Source organism: Diceros bicornis, chromosome 7, assembly GCF_020826845.1.
Source record: "Diceros bicornis minor isolate mBicDic1 chromosome 7, mDicBic1.mat.cur, whole genome shotgun sequence".
Classification (NCBI taxonomy): Eukaryota; Metazoa; Chordata; class Mammalia; order Perissodactyla; family Rhinocerotidae; genus Diceros; species Diceros bicornis.
This window is the reverse complement of record NC_080746.1, coordinates 75763054-75776566: the sequence shown is the minus strand read 5'-3', so window position 1 is coordinate 75776566 and position 13513 is coordinate 75763054. Positions and strand designations below refer to the sequence as shown.

Here is a 13513-nt window from a genome sequence, read left to right as displayed (position 1 = left end):
TGTTCTTAAGTAGGCGCTTGATCTCTGAGGCCATTGTCAAAAAAGATGGTGCATACAATTGACACGACTTAATGCCTTTGTGGGATAGATGACTGCTGGATAATTCATGGGACTAGCCTGAAATCATGATTCTAAGTTTAAGAGAAAGGAATCAACACTGAATTTATCTGACCGTTTTCTGTTACAAAGTAGACAGCATATATATGTTAAGCAAAAATAAGATTCTTAGTTAGGAATAGTCAGTAGGTTTTTATGGTTCTTCAAATTATATCACATTTGCTACCGTTAGAGGTAATTTCAAAATAGGAACTTTTTTAGGAAAATGAAGTATGACATGTAGGTGAGAGGGGACATGTCAGCAAGGAGGATGGTAATAAAACTGCAGTAATGGACCTAAAGGGGAAGCGGCAGGAAGATACATACTAATTCAAGAGTAAAGCAAAATAGTGAGGGCTGGTCACCTCCTGATGTTTCAGAGGACTAGCCGGGAGGTACTGTTACTGTCATCTGGGGTGTGTCAATGTTTCTTTTCCGTTGGACTGTTTAGAAACCACAGGTAGAGTATTTTTATGTCAGCAATCAATATCTTAAACCACCCTTTCCTTTACTTACATTATTTGGTTCTTGTGTTTGACTCACAGGTGGAAGACTTTCTTAAAATCCTACGTGAAGTTGATAAGACTCTGGCTGATGATCTGGAGGAAAGTTTCCCAAGTTTGAAGGTTCAGACTTAAAAACTGAATTGGAATCTCCTCTGACCAAGAAATAAGCTTTATTTTCTTCACTGACAGTGGAAATTGACATATAGGAAATATTAGATAAAGCCCATATTATACCGTAGTTGTCTAGGATTACACTCCTGCCCTTCTCCCTCCCCCAGTCTATCTCATTTTTATTTGGCATTGGAATCTGGAGTTTCACCACTGTCAAGCCCCCCTGCCCCCCTTTGTTGTATTGGTTATGTGGTATTTGTTGTCTTCAGGTAAAGAAAACAAAAATGCAAGCTTATCGTTGAGATTCTTTTTAGAATATTTGAGGGGTTGGTGAGGATTTTCTTCATAATCTTTAATTTGATTTTTACGTGAGAATTTTGTATGTGTATCCACTGCAAGTGCATTCAGCTGCACTAATAGAAAACCCTACTATAATAGCTTAATCCAATAGCTTTTATGTATTTTATGCAATAAGAAATCCAGAGGTGGGCAGTCCAGACCCAGTTTGGTGGCTTATGGGCCCTAATTCCTTTCACCTCTCCACCTGGTCCACCATATAGACCTTTGTGTTCATGTTTGTTGTCTTGTGATTAAGGGGACTATAACATCTCTGGACCTTTCATCCGTTCAGGGAGGAAAAAGGAGAAAGAGGCAAGGGGCTTTATCCTAGCAAGTCTTTACCTTTTTATTTGGAAAGGGCAGCCCTCCCTGGCCAGAACCGTGTCTCATGGCCATCCGTAATGTGAGTGTTTGAGGTCAAGTACGTTTTTTTCTTTCTAGCCTCTGTAGGAGAGAGAGACAAGAGAAGGGAGATTGGAATGGCTTTTGGATAACCAGTCCATGATGTTTGCCACAGTATGCAAACGTATTTTAGCCATTTTGTTACTGTTAATTGTGTTGATTCCATGCCAGATTGTTAGTAACAATGCAAAAGCAGTTATTAGTTTAGCTTTGTTACAGTTGAGTTTTTTTTCAGTGTTGTATGTATGAAGATAGAAATGCTAACATTTTGGTGAAAGCATATTAGCAAAAATCTCTATTTTCAGCATAATTCCAGTGGTTGAGTTTCAGAAAATAATTTGCTCGAGTGAATTCAGAATTTTTTTTTTTTTTTTGGTGAGGAAGATTAGCCCTGAGCTAACATCTGTTGCCAATCCTCCTCTTTTTGCTGAGGAAGATTGGCCTTGGGCTAACATCCATGCCCATCTTCCTCTCCTTTACATGTGTGACACCTGCCACAGCATGGCTTGATAAGTGGCACGTACGCCTGTGCCTGGGATCTGAACCTGCAAACCCTGGGCCACCAGAAGTGGAGCACGCAAACTTAACCACTATGCCACCGGCCTGGCCCTGAATTCAGATTTTTTTAAATTAAGACTGATGGAGTTTAATAACTTTTGATTGTTTACACACCATGCTATATGTGATTTTCCCTCTCATTCTTTTATCATTCTTCGTAGTACTTCTTAATGAAATATATTCGGAGAATCAACCAGGTACACTTATGGAAGCATCCAGTTTACGCTGTTTTCACTTACTGAAAGTGGAATTGTAACCAAACTCAGTAGGTTCATCTCTTGGTGAGTGCAGAGCCAAAAAGCACAACCAAGGCAGGAGTAGGTGAAGAAAGGTTTATTACCTGCACAAGCAATGGAGAACACCGGGGGTAACTCCCAAAGCAGCGTCTCCCCACCACTGGAGACTTGGTACAAAAGAGGGCGGAAGATCGGGGTTTATTTGCATAACAACTCTGTTCTTTTAAGGCAGCTGCATAGCATGTTTACGTGTTACTACATACATCGCATGATCTAAAAATTGCTGTTTGGACCCTCCCAGAGGAGGAGAATTTGAGATGGTAATGAGTGTAGGTACCTTTAGGACGTCTGGTGCTGGAACGTTTTGCAGGGGTCTTTCCTGCCAACCTGTGCTTCTCTGCAAGACAACAACTTCTGCAAAACAGAACACATCGTTTCTTGTTGTCTGAAAAGCACTTGACAGATTATGTTGTTAACCAGATCCTCAGTAACCCTTTCTTTGCCTGGTTCCCTGGTCACAGAATTTTTAATGGAGTTTAAGAAAATATCAGTTATGAATCACAAAGCCAGCTTTTACCCCTCTCCTGGTACAGCCCCTTTCCAATTTACTGCCCGGTCTGCTTGGCTTTAAAGCATTGTTCTTGCCTCGCACTTTGTCTTCTTTCCTTGAGTGACTTTTGCTGATAAAACACAGGAGACAGCATTATTGGGAAGAGGTATATAATTTCCATTTGGAGGTAGTTTTATTGTTGAAAATGTCCCTGCTGAAAGGAAGTGAACTATAAGATTAGAATCTTACTGTTGAAACTCTAATTGGGAGGTTTACTTCATGTATATTTGCATGTCTTCCGTGCTGACCTTATCCATAGGCTGAACACAACTGTGCTTAACACGAGAGTTCAAGGTGGAATCACTCCTAGCCGCTAGCCAGTGCTAAAAATTCCGTTCTGGTTATCTCTTGAAGTTTAAAAGTTAAGATGCAAATAACCCCCATGAGAGTAATAATCCAATTTATTAGTCATGTTTCCATCAGTACGTGTTAATTTCACATTTTGTTTTCCTGAGAGCATGTTGTAAAAGGGGGAGCACAAGAATCTTGGGTATCTGAGGGAAAGAGTCAGCTCAAAGCGGGAAGTTAACAGAGGGAGAAAAGGGATACATGGTGGGAAGGCTGGGATGTCCAAGTTATTCTGCTTCCCATTTCTGCCTTGGACCTGCCCTGTGTACTTGTTAGTAATTGCTATTGTAACATTATGAGGTGGTGCATATTTTCATAGTACTTATTTTGATATGTTTGAAAACTTCCTAAATCTATAAATTATAATAGTTTTTTTTAAAAAAATGAGCAATGTTAATACTTTTTTGATGTACACAGTCTGATGAATTCACCCCAAAAAATTTAGTGCTTGCGTTAGGTACAGTGATATTTTGAAATGGTGCTTTCTCCAGAAGCATAAATATGAAATTTGGAATTATACATAGAAATGAAATTGAAATTCATTCTTTTCCCTATACTTTATTGCAGAGGAGGGGAGAAATTACAAGAGGAACTTGAGTTAGCATTTGTTAAACCTGTCATTCTATTTCTAATTAAATTTGAATTTGATTTTTGAAGTATCTAAGGCACTTAAGACAGAACGCAGAAGACATGTTCTCCTTCTACCTTCTGCCTTTTTTTTTTTTTTTAAGATATTTTATCCCCTGCTGTTAATGGGATATAACTAAATTGTTTTCTTGGTTGATCCAACTTTCTAGATCAAAAGACTTTCCACTCTTTCTTTAATATTTCCCATTGCCTTGGCTTTGAGTTAGTTACCCTGAATAACTGGCATGTAAGTGGAAAAAAGTTTTAAAGCCATATATAGTTCAGCATATATAGTTTTTTTGATGAAGCAGGTGCAGAAACCAACCGTATTAATTAAGACATTAAGAAACAACCTCTGTTTGGGATTCAGAAAAGCTTAAATGCCTGAAATGTTAAACACCGTTTTCTGTGAAGGAGTGAGCTATAGTGATGCCGTGTCTGAGAGTTAACTGTGAATTTGAGTAAAGTGAAGAAAAGGAATATTGGGGTTATAGATTATCTTGCCTATTTTAACTGGCATTTTTAAAAACCTCATCAGTAGCCTGTTGTTTTAAGAAATAGGTCCATATTCATTTAGGACTTGAGCTTATATTATCTTTTACCACTTTGCAGCTCCATCTCCTCTCTGCTCCTGGCAGAAGTTTTAAGAAAGAGGAAATAGGTAAACACCCCTCTTGAATTAGTCCATACCAGTACTTTTCTTTTTATTGCTGTGATGAGATCTAATCCGAGAACCATTATTCAAAATCATGTATTTATAGTGAGATGATATGTCTTGAATTTGCTTCAGAATAGTCTGGGATGAGGGGAAGTGAGTGAGTTAAGGGAGTAGATGAAACAAGATTGGCCATGAATTGGAATTGCAGAGGCTGGATAATGATTGCATGGAGATCCATTATACTCTTCTGTTTTTGTATATGTTTGAGGTTTCCTATTAATGTTTTTTAAAAGCAAGTAAATCACACATATTTTTAAGCCTTAATTTAATTATGAATGATGCTTATTCCTTTTACGTCTAAATAAAAATCTGTTGTATTAGCATTTAATACTATTGAATTCAACACAGTTGAAACCAACACAAATACTTGCTAGAAATGATTATCATCAGTATATAACCAATTATGTAAAAAGTATTATCTTTACGTATTGTTTTAGCTGACTTGACGAGACTTTTGTCATGAGGAATGTTAGTGACTACTAACCAGAGATGAACTGATGTCATATACATTTTAGCACCGTAATAGAGTACTTTTACTAACAAAAGTTCTTATTAGTGACCTTTAATGGTATATTTTGTGGGTAGAGGAGACTAAGGGAGAGAAGCAGAATCATAGAATTTTAGAGATGGGCCGATTATTAGGGATCACCTATGTCCAGTCCTTATTCACTGGGTTAGTCAGACCTACAAGAGCCTGGGCCAGTGTAGTCCTGAGGGCCAGGCCAGACCTAAAGCTGAACCAAAGGAAACCAGGTAAGATTGGAAACCGGAGGACGCCTTGTGGTGGCTGCTTCCAGCCCTCCACTCTCACCTCATGGTATTTGTTCATCAGCCTGACCGCTTTGCATCTCTGTGTAGATGCAGAGTCTGCATGGCTACAACATGATGTACCTTAGGTTAATATGCATGAAGTCATATTTGCTTAAATCCAATTTTGTACAAGTCAGGGAACATCTGTAACATAAAAGCTAAAGAACCTCCATGGGTTTCTAGTTAGTTTTCAAAGCAGAGAGTTTGGAATATTAGATCTCTTATACCATGACTGTTGTGCGCATGTGACTGCCCTTTTCTAATAGCTGTATTTTCCCTCGAAGTCCATACCTGCAAGACTTACACAATTTAGCAGCATTATGGACTAGGCCATTCTCATTTTACCCTAATTTTCCATGTCTCAGAGCCCTGGCAAGGGATGAAATTCTGGGGAAGGGCCATGCCATACTTAGACCAGACCTGGAAGGGAGAGGATCTGTACATCAGGCAGTTGTGGGGCACTGGCCAGCCTGTGGATTGGCTACTTTGGGCTAAGTGTCCGCCCCTAATATAATTAACTGAAGTTGAAATTAAAACGAATATGATACAGACTTTGTCTAAGGACACAGAACAGTGTAGTAGACACCAGACTTACGTACCTGGTAGAAATAATCACCATTTGTTGAAAGGTTACTATGTGCCAGGCTGTGAAGGTAATTACCATTTAACAGATGGGGAAGTGAAGATTCAAAGTGGTTAAATAACTTGGCCAAAGTTACATAGACAGTAAGTAGCTGACCCAGGGTTTGAATCCAGGCCTGCCTGACCCTAAAGCATGTTATTTTAACCACTATACTATACTTGCATCCTGTAGGTAGATATGGACCAGATCATGAAGGGTCTTATATATCATGTGGAATAGACACCTGAGATACCTGCTTATCCATGCCCTTTTCTCTGAGAATTGTCCCTGAACTACCCATATTCTTCTAGTTACAGTGTATGGTTGAACAAGAGATCGATTCCTGATCCAGGCTGGGCAGATCACATTGGTTCAGGAGCATTGGACTCTAAAGATCATGTAATTTGCAAGGCTGAGGACACTATTTGGGGGTGGCCATTCATGTTTATTGTTTATGTACCAGGCATTGTTCCCAAACAGTAGGAAGACAGCAGTGAACAAAACAGACAGAATCTGCATACTGGAAATACTGCAGTGGGCAAAGACAGAAATCTTGCCAAATGGAGCTTACATTCAGGAGAGTCACGTAAAAGGTACGAAGGAAGAAGCTGGTCTGCATAGAGGGACAGACAGCAAGTCATGCAAGCTGTAGCAGATTGGATCATTGTTCTCAATTCTTCACCTTTATGCACCCATCCTCATGCCATGGCTGCTCAGTGGATGGAGTAATACTTCCCAGTCCCTTGACTTTGAGCTTAGCCAAGTCGCTTTGCTTTGGCCAATAGAATGTTAGTGGAGCTGATGTAAGCAGCGTACTTTGATGCACCATTCTTTTTAAGGTTGAATAATATTCCATTGTGTGTGTGTGTGTATATATGTATCCATTTCCTTCATCTATTTGCTTGTCGATGGACATTTAGGATGCTTCTGTGTTTTGACTTTGTGAATAATTCTGCAGTGAACATGGGAGTGCAGATATCTCTTTGAGATCCTGATTTCAGTTCCTTTGGATATGTACCCAGAAGTGAAATTGCTGAATCATATGGTAGTTTTATTTTTAATTTTTTTGAGGAGCCTCCATACTATTTTCCATTGTGGCTGCACCAATTTACATTTCCACCAGCAGTATACAAGACTTTCCTTTTCTCCACATCCTCACCAACACTTGTTATCTTTGTTTTGTTTTGTTTTTTAGTAATAGCCATCCTAAGTGGTATGAGGTGATATCTCGTTTTGGTTTTGATTTGCATTTCCCTGATGATTAGTGATGCTGAGTACGTTTTCATATACCTGGTGGCCGTTTGTATGTCTTTGGAGAAAAGTCTATTTAGTTCCTTTGCCAATTTTTTAATCAGGTCATTGGGATTTTTTCCTATTGAGTTGCAAGAGTTCCCTATATATTTGGATATTAACTCTTTATCAGATATGTGGTTTGGAAGTATTTTCTTCCATTCCATAGTTGCCTTTTCATTTTGTTGGTTGTTTCCTTTGCTGTGCAGAATCTTTTTAGTTTGATATAGTGCCACTTACCTAGTTTTGCTTTTGTGGCTTGGGCTCTTCGTGTCGTGTCCAAGAAATGATTGCCAAGACCAGTGTCGAGAAGCTTGTACCCTATGCTTTCTTCTTGGATTTTTGTGGTTTTAGGACTTACATTTATGTTTTTATCCATTTTGAGTTAATTTTTATGTATGATGTAAGAAAGGGTCCAATTTCATTTTTGTGTGTGGATATCCAGTCTTCCCTAACACCATTTATTGACGAGACTGTCCTTTCCCCATAGTGTGTTCTTGGCACCTTTGTCAAAGATCAGTTGACTGTATGTGTATGGGTTTATTTCTGGGCTCTCTCTTTGGTTCCGTTGGTCTATATGTCTGCTTTAAAACAATCCTATTTATGATAGCATCAAAAAGAATAAAATACTTAGGAATATGTTTAACCAAGGAGGTGAAAGATTTGTACACTAAAAACTATAAAACACTGATAAAAGAAATTAAGGCAGACACAAATAAATGGAAAGACTTCCCTTGATCATGAATTGAAAGAATTAATACTGTTAAAATATCCATACTACCCAAAGTAATCTATAGATTCAGTGCAATCCCTATCAAAATCCCAATCACGGGGCCAGCCTGGTGGTGTATCAGTTAAGTTCATGCGCTCTGCTTCGGCGGCCTGGGGTTCGCCAGTTCAGAACCTGAGCGTGGACCTACACACTGCTCATCAAGCCATGCTGAGGCGGTGTCCCACGTAGGGCAACTAGAAGGATGTACAACTGTGACATACACCTATCTACTGGGGCTTTGGGGAGAAAAAAGGGAAAGAAGGAGGAAGATTGGTGACAGATTTGAGCTCAGGGCCAATATCCCTCAAAAAGAAAAAAACCCCAATGGCATTTTTTACAGAAATAGAAAAAACAATCCTAAAATTCAGCTGGAACCATAAAAGACTGAATAGGCAAACAATTTTGAGCTAAAAGAACAAAGCTGGAGGCATCACACTTCATGATTTCAAAATATATTACAAAGCTTTTTAGATTTTCTTGAATGGGATCTGGAAAATCACAAAAATCTTAAAATTCTCCAGCCACCTTTATTTTTCACTAGAGATAAATTAAGATATCACAAGGTATCGACACTTCATTGCAAATATGATTTGTCCTAGAACATCAAGAGCTCTTTGGCTGCAGTCTTACTGTATACCCCTTGCTGCCTCTAAATGCCTTTCTTTGTGAAATGGTTTTTAATTAGTTTTAAACACCAGCTTCCTGTGTTCCACTGCTAAGGCTACAGCATATATTTATAAAAACTTTTCTGTTCACTAGGACACCTCCTTAATTACGTGCTGAGCTTGTATCAATATTGGGCTTGTTGACCTGCAGGCTGTTGAGAAGTTGACGCCTTACCAGACCATCTGCCAGACCCTGCCCCTGGAAATGCTTTTCCCTATTACTGTAATGAAATCACTAAAACCATTTCCCGTTCCCAGTCCTTGTTCAGATCTTCTATCTATTGTCAATAAGAGGATATTAAAATACTCAGGAAAGTCCACAGATCCTTTTCATCCTGGTCCGCAGTGTAGTGCATGGCTTTGTGTTTTAGTGTTGGAAATAATAAATAATGACGTCAAGCCTCTTATAATAAAAGAAGGCTGCTTATTAAACTCTCTCCAGCTGCTTTTCCTTTTACATCATGGGATCTGTTTATAATGACTTTTGTGGGTTTTCCCCCTTACCATTCAGGGTTTATATGATTACATGAGAAATTGACACGTTTTAGGAGCAGTCCCTTCATAGAACTGATACTTCCTTGCTCAGTCAGGCCTATGGTGCATGCAGATTTCAACGATGGGGTAGTGGGAAGAAAGGACTAAGAGGCTTTCTGTATTCTCCTGGAGGAGTTTGACTTCCTGAAGTATGGGCTTAGTTCCAGGACGGAGTGTACATTGAAATCGTGGTGGATGGGTGAGGAATGTATGTTTATCATAGTCCACGATTCAAGAGAATGCACATACAGGGCTTTGTTATAAGTCACTCAGTCAACATAGGGTCATATAGTTTTGTTTTGAATGGTGCCTGTTGACCCCATACCATCTGAGGAATTTGGCATCTTTGGAAATTCACACTTCCTGTGGGACTCTATTTGGGAAGGCTGGTGGCATATGTAAATCCATAAAATTCATGCTTTCTTCAAAGTGCAACTGGTGTTGGACGACTCCTACCTGTACCCAGGAACAAGCATTCACTTGGCCAATCAGGAGACACTTGTCCCGGAGGAAACTTGAGGTCCTTTACCTCCCCCATCATGGAAACGTCTGTACTCTGTCACCATTGGGAGAAAAAAAAAATCTGCTAATGTGGATCCTGGAACAAAGTCCCTGAATTGAATTCTCTAATTTCTTTTTATGTTTGTTTTAGGTTTAGACAAACCTGATAACTGTCCTGTTTGTCCAAAGTAATTTCTAGAAGTTATTTCAATTTGTACTGTTATAGTAATCAATGTTTAAAGCAGTTTGGAGATGGCTTGCTCCAATTGCACCCCTTTGCTTGTTGCCCACATCAAGTGATATGTGGATGGTCTTTAAAGATCCCAATTCCACGTTTTCAGATAAGCCTTGAGTAATCTGAAAATCTTAGTAGGTTTTTCTCTTTCGTTCTATTTGGACATGTTTTAATGTGGGTTGGTTGTTTCTTTAGGGCAATTGTAGGAAAACACAATTTTCCAGAACAAATCATGAAGCACTCAAGGATTATTTTTTCTCCTTGAAAGTTGCCTCAGGTTGTACCCTGAGCACTTACAGCCGCAAAGGAAACCGGGAGGGCCATGCCACAGACACCCTTTGGAGGAACGTGCCAACTGCTCCGTAACCATGAGTTGGCTCTCCTTTGATGGAGAGATTAATAGTTTCCATAATCATATCATCCTGGTTGCTCTGTGCCCAGAGTTTACTCAGACTTGAAAGAAATGGAAATTAATTGAAAAAGAAAAAAAAATTCTTCCTCTCTTGTCTCCCCTCCAAGCCTCTCATCTGGAGAAGTGATGAGAAAGAGATTCAAGGGTTTGTTGCCAGTAGGAGCCGAGATGTTTGTTTTCTTTTGCAATTCTGAATATAAAGAACCATTAGAAAGCAATTGGACTGTGGGAAGGAGGTAGGCACAGAAAGAGGGGGCCAGCTCTGCCTAAATAATTCCCAACAGAACAGCAACACAGGGAAGTAGACCCAGTATATACGTAGAGCAGACCCAGTATATACATGGAGGGTTGTCCTGTGAAGCTGTGAGCATCTGGTCCTGGAAATAAGTGCAGAGGAGGCAGAAAAGGGATTTTGTAGCTGATGTGGTTGTCATCAGATGAATTAAATTGGTCTACTACTACAGAGGAGCTTCCATCAGCTTATTTGCCACATCGTGGAGTTTGGGAAATACTTATCTTTGGTTAAAAATCTATTCTTTCTTTTCTGTTTCTGAAATTTGAGCTCAAATCTTTTTAAGCCCCTGCCATCACTCTTGGCCAGTTCTCTCACACGAGATGTTAGTGCTGATTTCTGTAACGTTGCTGTCGAGCCTTGGAGGATTTCACTGGGCAGAGGATTTGGTCCTCCGTGGGAGAATTGGGATGTTAATAGAACGCGGGTTTCTTGTCATATCTTCAGTCAGAGATAAACTTCCAGTATGTGATCAGTAAGTGCTTTGTTGAACCAGTTTATTGAACCAGTAAGCGAGAAGCTGTGAACTGTAGACGAACACCTCTCATTCATTCATTCATTCATTCATGCCACAGTATGTTGTGATTTGTTGAACTTGCCATGTGTTGAGCACTGTGCACAGTTAGTGGGACTAAGAAGGTAACAATTCTAGATAGGAGGAAGACAGGCAGCTAGTTAATAATAACTGTTCATTTCCTCAGCTTCTGAAAGTCAAGGTCCGTGTCACTTCCCTTGAAGTGATGCACTTGCACTCCTACAAGTTCCATGCTAGTCGGAGATTTGGGCCTCTCTTGAGGCTTACATAACTATAAAAGAGATATAGATCCTTTTGTGGGTGGATATCTCCCTACAAGTTTATATGCGGGCCCAACAGCAAGCACCCTTCCACCACTGCCACCCTCCATGACAATTCAGGACAGCAGGTAAATGCTTGCCCCCGCTCCTCCTGTGGGACCTCACAAGGAGATCACCTTTCAGGCTACTCCCATTCCAGCCTAGGGCTTGGCCGTATCCACCCTGCAGAGGGAGGCTCTGAGTTTTAGGTTTCCCAAACTGCCTGAATTTCCCATGCAATATCAATGCTGAATTGAGAGCTAGTGGACGTGCCAACAGGCCTGCCATAGCAGGGCATGATGATGCCACAGCAGAGGCTGAGAGGAGGGGAGCCCTGGCCCGGGAGGCTGGAGGAATGATGGGGATGTAGGAGACTCCAGGCTTTGTTGCCAGTGGGAGTGGAGATGAGGCCTCGTCACTCAAGGAGCACTGTGGATGGAGCCTGACCCAAGTGCCAAGAGACAACCCTGAATTCATGTTAGCTGTAGGCCACAGCCTCAGACGATGGTGAAGCAACCAGCACTCTGGAAGCCAAGAGGTCCGAGTTGGAAAGAACATAATCATCTTCACATCCACCATGAAGTCTCGTAGCTACACCCCTCTGTACACCTGGACACCATCTTAGGAGGAAGCTATTTAAGACAGTAAACCTTTTCTCCCGCCCCCCCCCCCTTTTTTTTTTTAACTTTCCCTGGGTCTGAGCTGAGCCAGGGTTTTTTGTTTGTTTTTTTTTTTTTGTGAGGAAGATCAGCCCTGAGCTAACATCCATGCTAATCCTCCTCTTTTTTGCTGAGGAAGACCGGCTCTGAGCTAACATCTATTGCCAATCCTCCTCCTTTTTTCCCCCCAAAGCCCCAGTAGATAGTTGTATGTGATAGTTGCACATCCTTCTAGTTGCTGTATGTGGGACGCGGCCTCAGCATGGCCGGAGAAGCGGTGTGTCGGTGCGCGCCCGGGATCCGAACCCGGGCCGCCAGTAGCGAAGCGCACGCACTTAACCGCTAAGCCACGGGGCCGGCCCATCCCTTTTCTTTTTTTTAATTAAAGACTGTGCAGTTCTTGAAGGGTCTATTTAAATTGTTGGACCAGAGTAAATTTAAAATGTATTGGATCTTTGGTTTATTGACCTGTCTGCTACTAACAGATGGGAGCTCCAGAGAAATACCAGATTTCTTGTGGGCAAACTGAAGCTTACCTTTCCTCTCCACATCTGAGTAACAGTGTGAGTTGTATCTTGAGAACCTATAACATGGGAAAAGAGTCAAAGGAGATGGAGTTGCCAGTTTTAGCAGATAAGAGAATCCTTACAGACTTCTTTTGGAATTTCTACAGTCAGATATACTCTCTACTCTTCCATATAGATTCATTTCTAAGAAAACAAAGAGGACGACAACAGATGAAAAAGATATTTCATTACATTTCAGGAGGCTTGCTGACTGACTGCTTTTGTATCCGGAATCCATAGGGACCGCCTAATATGTATGCCACGAAGCATCTTTATCTTGGGGTAAACCCAGAGTGTTCCTTTAAAAGCTGACACATCTAAAGGAAGAGATAAACTGTAAATCTAGTTTACAACCAGTCTCTAGTGTGAAACAGGAGAGACTGCCCAGCTAGTGTTCACTTACATAGTGAACAAGCATTTGCTGATTACCAGCTACGTGTCAGGCACAGTGCTAAGTGCTGGGGATACAGTGCTTGGAACATGGCAGTTGTTCCACAAATGTTAGTTACATAAATGAATGAAAACGATGCCTATCCAGAGATAGACTTACATGAAGCTAATAAAGCTTAACCTTAAAGCAGTGGTTCCCAGACTTTCACGCACATAGACGTCATCTAACGATCTTTAACAAATACTGATGCCTGGCTCCCACCCCCAGACGTTCTGATTTCCTTGGTATGGGGTGCAAACTGGGCATCAGGATTTTTAAAGCTCCCCAAGTGGCTCTAATGTACACCAAAGTTGGGGAACCATTGCATTAAGGGCCTCTC

At 40.7% G+C, this 13513-nt stretch overlaps 1 protein-coding gene across 1 annotated transcript in view; it reads left to right on the top strand.

Annotated features, from left to right (window-relative positions):
• Window positions 1–4874, top strand: part of SAAL1 (serum amyloid A like 1) — a 33875-nt gene extending 29001 nt beyond the window's left edge. The window contains exon 12 of the mRNA XM_058546089.1: window positions 642–4874. Within this exon, the coding sequence (XP_058402072.1) occupies window positions 642–734 (93 nt within the window). The 3' untranslated portion in view covers window positions 735–4874. The remainder of the gene's footprint in view (window positions 1–641) is intronic.
• Window positions 4875–13513: the final 8639 nt, after the last annotated feature.